We start from the raw sequence: 7,500 nt of genomic DNA, 5'->3' as shown, positions 1-7,500 counted from the left end.
GCACCATTTTACATCGTCTTATTTTTTATAAATCAGACGATACGACAACAGTGCTTTCCAATCGATATTGAACATTTAAAAGGGTTCTGAGAAACGACAAAATTTAGGTCTCCTAACGGCTTCGTGGTCTGTTACTCCCAGAGAGGCCTGGACGAGTGCCAACGTAAATTATATCTAGGTTGCTTTTGCGGGTCCTCCGTTTGTGAGGCGGAGCAAACGGTTTTTTTCGTTTCTTATAGGTTTATATGTCGTTAATTATTCACAATCTTAACTTTAAGACGCTTGCTTTCCCAATTAAAGACATCTTTAATTTAGAATATTGAGAAAATAGCGCTTCAGTTGAGAAAATAAATTATTGACCAAAGATACTAATGATGCACGTGTGGATACAAACAACGGAGACGAAATTCACCGGTTACTGAAATAGACCTACCCCACAGTAAGTGTCACAACGGCCTCCGCGCACACGCACGCCTTTTGGTTCAACCACGAAAATCTCTCGACGCACAACTAATTGACTTTTACTTAAACTGCTGGTGATTTGACAAGAATTATCAATTACGTGGTTCTGAACCCTTCTCAATTCCTTCCGCACCCGCACGCAAGCGGTACTTACCGCGAGCGGACATCCTTGGCTTTATATTCACCCGGCAATACTATAGAGAACTTACAGAAAATGCCAAAATCAGCTGAACTGTCATCAAAGCACCACGTTAACGCACTGATATCAAATGCCATGCCTTTTCGTACAATATCCCCCATGCAAACACAGGCAGAAGGTGCAGTACTCCACGAGCTGAGCCCGTGGACGAAACTAACCGCAACACATTCAAGACAGTTCTCAACGCCTTTGGCCTTTCTCCCCTTCTCCGGGCCCTTCAAAGGTTTACTGCGTCTTGTTCCCACAGATTTCGAATGAAACTTAAGAGTTGGAGCGAGTGGCAAGGCCGCAAGCACCTGTCCCGTGCCCCAACCACCCCGCCCCACCACCTCTACCCTCTATCCTTCCGAAGACTTCAGCTAAATTTGGGTGAAGGATAGAACCGGGAGGGGGGAGGTGGGGAGCAAACCCGCCCCCTTGTAACCCTGCGGCATCTTCATGAAACATTAGCCCCCACCCCCTGGCAGCCCACCAAACTGCACTAGGCCTAACTGCCAACCAAAGCACCAATCAACACGGCCAACCCAAAAGCCCTAACGCCTGATCACCGCTAAACCAGCTGGCCAGCGCTGAGTCTTTTACGCAGACGGAGAAATTCTATGCCTGGTGCAACCGAATCCCGCGCCGAGGAAATGACTAGAAACGCCAACTCTTTGAGCACTTAGCTTCGCCCCGCTAGCACGGTCCAAGGTCGATTCACCATTGTTATCGTCAAAGATTTGAACTCTAGAGCCAAGCCTAATGCTGGCCAATCCTGCAGCTAACAAGTTTACCCTAGGTATGCCATGTAAAAGTATGACTACAAGGCTATGCTGAATGACACAAACTAATAATACAAAATCTAAATCGTTTTTTTCTTGCAATGAACAACAATTGCACACATCTGCGTTGCAAAAGCCTACCATTATATTTAGGTAAGACCCCCCGATATCAAAGTGGTTCTGAAGAAACCGTGCAAAGTTACACAGCAATAGGGGATATGTGCAGACATTGATAAATTACACAACGACCTTACACTACCCCTCTTGACTGGAGTGTACATCAGATGGATGGAAAAAGCTTTGTACTTCAATCAATTCCAATCTTTATATCTTTATAAGGAAAACATAAGGCATAGTGGACATACATGCTCATTCCGAAGAGAATACTGTTAAAAGCATCTGCAGGGGAAAATAATTGTTAAAAAACTATTTATGTACATCTCTATCAGTGTGTATGTGCGTGTGTGGGTGTGAGCATGGGTATGGGTGTGATTATGCATAAGGGTGTGAGAGTGCGCGCGCCGCGCGCACGCGCCAGCTCGCAAAATAATAATAATAATAATAATAATACTGAAGTATATGTGAATGTCATTTTATGTACTAGTCAAGTCTTTGTGCATCTTCAAGATACCTGTGTATGTGCAAGTAAATTAAGTGTATGCATCTAAGCGTGTCATTTTGTGCGCGCGGACATGAATGCATGTACTAGTATAACTGCCTGTTGGTGCGTGTGTGCGTGCAGGTGTCAGGAGACAAGATATATATGTAATCAGGGTCGAACCTCTAGGTCAGTTGGGTGGGACGCACGGTTGGACATCCATCGACCTCTCCCCGTTGGCACGCCGTTGAGGATAGGGCGTATCCCATTCTGATAATACAGGAGACTACGGTTATTGTTATCCAAAACACCTACAGCAAACTCTAAGTCACTAACCAAAACCACTACGGCAGAGTCATCAAACACTGCGCCTTTGGGAATTCGAGGTTATTGTGGAAAACTGCATTCAACTTTGTACATCACTTACGAATGATCAAAAATATTAATTGATGAAAATAATAATAATTATAATAAAAATAATAATAATAATAATATTGATGATGATAATTGTAATAATAGTAATAATAATTATAGTAATAATAATAACAAAATAAAATAATAGCACATTCACGATGATGACTGATAACTGATGATGATGATGGATGATGAAGATAAAGTCAATAATGAATAACAATAACAACAATTATAGCAATATTAGTAACAATAACATTAATAGTAATAATAATAATAATGATAATGATAATGATAATAATAATAATGATAATAATGATGATAATAATAATAATAATAATAATAATAATAATAATAATAATAATAATAATAATAATAACCATAACAATAATGATGACAAAAATATCAATAACAATAACAATAACAATAACAAAACAACAATAATAATCATTATTATTATTATAATAATAACAAAAATAGCAATAATAATAATAATAACAAAAATGGCAATAATAAGAATAACAAAAATGTCAATAATAATAACAAAAAATTCAATAATAATAATAATAATAATAATAATAATAATAATAATAATAATAATAACAATAATAATAACAATAACAATAACAATAACAATAATCATCATCATCATATTGATGACGACGATGATGATGATGACGATGATGATGATGATGACGATGATGATGATGACGATGATGATGATGACGATGATGATAACAACAATGATGATGATGATAATAATAATAAAACAAAATCAGTTGTTCACTAACTTCGAATCCCCTACAGTATGGTGTCTAAGCATGCATATTAGGTGTCTATCATCAGATGATAATCTAAAAATCCTAAGTTGAGGAATAGGGTACTGTTCGTCTAGCAAACCGACGGCCATGTGTGTTGCACCCCCTAGCCCCCTCCCCTCCTGAACCTCCCCCAGCCAAGTCTCACTGGACACTGCGTAAACGCGACCCCGACTCCACTCCGTAACGAGACCTCACGCCATAGGTAAGAATAAGCATGAATCAGGCGAGAGGAGCCGCAGCGATGGCGGGCAACCCTCAAGAGGCTGAGCAACGTCCGCTCTGACCAGCGGCCCCACTCGAAGGCACAGCTGAGCAAAAGCTGCAGCAGCACTGTCTGGCCTGCTGCACACAACCACGATGTCGTCATCGCATTTCTAATAAACCCCTCGCCAAATTTGAAGCTAATAATCGTGAGTGAACACGGAAGAGTGAGAAGGGGAGCGTAGAGACGTTGGGCCAGAAGCATTGCACAACCTCTATTCTTGGCATCCGTCGAATCCTCAAGCTCCAGATATGAACGTCCGCACAGGCTTTTGTTTCTACCCCTTTTTGTGGGGAAATCCTCACGCAGCGAGGGAAGACAAACTTCCACAATGGAGTTATGGCCACAAGGTGTGGGAGAGGACAGAGAAGGAGTCTTAATTTTCCTCAAGCAACGCGATCGGTGTGGCTTAAGTGTTGCCGGACGGGAGCCTCACATTTAGGAATGCCAAGCCATGGGATGCGACAGGACGCATCTTCGGCCCGGACTCCTAGCGCGGCGGACCCAAGAGCCAGCCGACAACACCTGGATCAAAAACGGTGTTGCCCCCCTCCTCCGGGCTATGGAAGCAAGAAGCCGACAGACAGCGCTCCGCAGCACGGCTACTATATTTCATCGCGGCACAATTGCCGGAGGGCGGAAAACTGTGGCAGCCGGGCAAGTTAAAACGAGCAGAGCAGCAAATGCCCAGAGCATGAGTAAACCAGCTCCACTCTCCCAGGTGCAAGGTCATAGCCACGCCCTCGTGTCACTCGTCCGCCTCCCCCACGCGGAACCCTCCATACTAGTGACGGATGCAATATATTGAAGCAGATAATCTATTTGCATATTTCCAAGTGCGTCTGTCTGTTTACAGGATACGTGTGAATGTGTGCGCGTGTGTAAGTGGATATACGTGTAGATTAATTTTATATATGTACAAAATCCGAAATTCTGCGGACCATCTGACGTTTACGAATAATGTAATACTTGTATAAAATGCTCATTCCGCCACCAGCGAAGTTAAGAGGGTTAGCGACTCAGCGATTCCTCACCAGTTTCAGTTCCGCTCGATAGTGGGTGCGTGCGTGCAACGACACCCGTCTATCCGCAAACGATGCCCAGTCTGCTATAGCAACGCCAGGCACGAGGCAATCCTATCTCTAGCAGGTTAGCAACGACATCGCCAGCAAGCAAGCAGCAACGCAAACCTCTAGCGACGACAGCCAGGTCCCAGAGCCAGGCCAGCTGCGAGCCCCGAGTTCCAGGCGGGCAACACGTGCCATTCCGCAAAGCAGCCCCCTCCCACTCTCCCTCTCCTCACCCAAGAGCCCCAGCCCTCCCCCACTCATCCTCACCTATACCAACCTTGTATCTAATGATTCTCTGACGTCATGAGAAGATATCACCTAATTAACAAAATTTACGTAAAAAAAACTGCACTTCGTATGTACATGTCTGACTAGTAGATACGAGTCTGAGCAAAAATACGTTAAGCATACAATGAACAGTTGTACATAGTAGTTAAAGAAAATTCTATTACTGACCCTCTTCACATTTCCGTTTTTATAATTTAAAAAATATGCATTGTTTTTTCGCGCAAAGTTCCGAATACCAAAGGCACAGTCTCACTTTCCATCTCCGACGACAAAGAACCACGTCGCCGTCTTATCAAAACGCCTGGCATACGAGTGGCATGACCATTACACGGGCTACTCTTAATAGGTCATATTAAGGTCACTGCACGCGCCATCTACTCTGGTCTTGCCACTGTGCGCTTGAACTTGACGGCTGTGGTAGCCGTGTCCGAATGTTTGGACGTTTTCCCTGGCCAAGATACAGGTTATATTCACGTGAGCTGTGTTCTCGTAATGAACTGCTCTTCGACTTGTGTAATTTTTCTAATCTTCGTATGTGATTGCTGAACAACTTGTCCGTGCGCAAATGTGCTTCTTTTTAATAACGATAGGAACTCTGCCTATCCACGTTCCTAAAGCAAACTGCAAATATCTATCCGAATCTCTGCTTACATTCCTTCCCCGTCAGGGTTAGACTCTTTAAAAAAAAGGACACCTGTCTAGGTAAACACAACACGATCAGCCCACACCTGCTCTGGATCACGTGAACAGCACCAACTCACTAATGGTTCCTACATAATCTTACAGCAGGTGTTGAGGGCCGCTATCAGCTGTTGAAGCAGGTCTCCCCCCCTCACCCTGCCCATTGGCTGAGGCCCCACCCAGGAAGAGGCATTACGCAACACTCTCAAGCCGAATCGCATGCAAGTGTCAAAATCCCTCAACAAGAGGAGGTCCACCATGGCGAAGGGTCTCGTCATGCAATTTTGAAAGCATTAAACGTGCACCGGCAACGCTCAAAAGTACCGCCGCAGTTAGACACATTGCAGTTCACAAAATCAAAACCATTTCCAGCAGATTATCAGTGGCATCTTCCCTAGGATATTAGTTGGCACCATGTGACATGTCAAAAATGAGAGCTACATTATGGCATTCAAGGAGGAGGCAAGCAGGCAGACAGACAGATACAGGAATGCGCACGCAAACATTCGTCCAAGCCTTGCCCTCGTCTTCAATCAAGTTTTAAATCTACGAAACACTACAAATACTAAACGAAAATCAGTCATGGATATTTATCGGTAAACCCAAGGGCTCCTAAGACGCCACAAGCACGCTATTCGACCCGATCATGCAACCCTGCCTCTCCTGACGCCGGCAGGAAGAGAGGGAGAGAATAGGGAGGGGGTTAAAATGGCATAAAATCGCCTTCATTCGCTCGTTACGCTGTCCTGAGACGCGCGGAGGCAACGGGTCGCATCCTCAAAGACAAGTCGCCTAAACGCATAATGATGTAATTTCATGTATACTCCACACGTGCGCCAGGATGGGCCTGGTCTCACTAGCGCCGCTTCAGCCAAACCCGAGGCCCAGATCCCAGAAGCGCTGTCACGTAGAGCGCGGCGAGACCCAGAAGTTGGCACGGCTCCCTCTACACGGTTGGCACCGCCGCCACGAACATGCTTCGGAGTACTTGCGATCGCCTCTATGCCCATGAGGATCGGGATTTTTTAAAAGCATGTCATCCGCACAATGCAACTGCACAGCAACTCCTTGAGGGAAATTTAATGAAAACTGAATCAAATCTGGAATACAGAATACTATCTTGACTGCAGATGCCAGCGCAATGGGCATATCGGGTTGTAAATCATGTACAGGTTGCGCAAAAGGGGGCGTGAACAAAGTATAACGTTCGCACAAAGATAGGTTCTGTCTGCCTGTGTAAGGAAAATGTGCGCGCGTGCCTGTGTAAGGAAAATGTGTGCGTGTGCCTGTGTAAGGAAATCTGTGCGTGTGCCTGTGTAAGGAAATCTGTGCGTGTGCCTGTGTCAGGAAATGTGTGCATGTGCCTGTGTAAGGAAATGTGTGCGTGTGCCTGTGTAAGGAAATGTGTGCGTGTGCCTGTGTAAGGAAATGTGTGCGTGTGCCTGTGTAAGGAAATGTGTGCGTGTGCCTGTGTAAGGAAAATCTGTGCGTGTGCCTGTGTAAGGAAATCTGTGCGTGTGCCTGTGTAAGGAAATCTGTGCGTGTACCTGTGTAAGGAAATCTGTGCGTGTGCCTGTGTAAGGAAATGTGTGCGTGTGCCTGTGTAAGGAAAATGTGTGCGTGTGCCTGTGTAAGGAAATGTGTGCGTGTGCCTGTGTAAGGAAATGTGTGCGTGAGCCTGTGTAAGGAAATGTGTGCGTGAGCCTGTGTAAGGAAATGTGTGCGTGAGCATGTGTAAGGAAATGTGTGCGTGTGCCTGTGTAAGGAAATGTGTGCGTGTGCCTGTGTAAGGAAATGTGTGCGTGTGCCTGTGTAAGGAAAATGTGTGCGTGTGCCTGTGTAAGGAAATGTGTGCGTGTGCCTGTGTAAGGAAAATGTGTGCGTGTGCCTGTGTAAGGAAAATGTTTGCGTGTGCCTGTGTAAGGAAATGTGTGCGTGTGCCTGTGT

At 44.9% G+C, this 7,500-nt stretch overlaps 1 protein-coding gene across 1 annotated transcript in view; it reads right to left on the bottom strand.

The window, feature by feature from the left end:
- LOC113825716 (eukaryotic translation initiation factor 4 gamma 1) overlaps positions 1-7,500 on the bottom strand; it is a gene marked incomplete in the record, with an annotated part of 212,391 nt that overhangs the window by 50,305 nt on the left and 154,586 nt on the right. The window contains 1 exon segment of the mRNA XM_070117467.1: positions 2,204-2,290. Within this exon segment, the coding sequence (XP_069973568.1) occupies positions 2,204-2,290 (87 nt within the window).

Source organism: Penaeus vannamei, chromosome 40 (genome assembly GCF_042767895.1).
Source record: "Penaeus vannamei isolate JL-2024 chromosome 40, ASM4276789v1, whole genome shotgun sequence".
In the NCBI taxonomy this organism is placed as follows: domain Eukaryota; kingdom Metazoa; phylum Arthropoda; class Malacostraca; order Decapoda; family Penaeidae; genus Penaeus; species Penaeus vannamei.
This window is presented reverse-complemented; position numbering and strand designations above follow the sequence as displayed.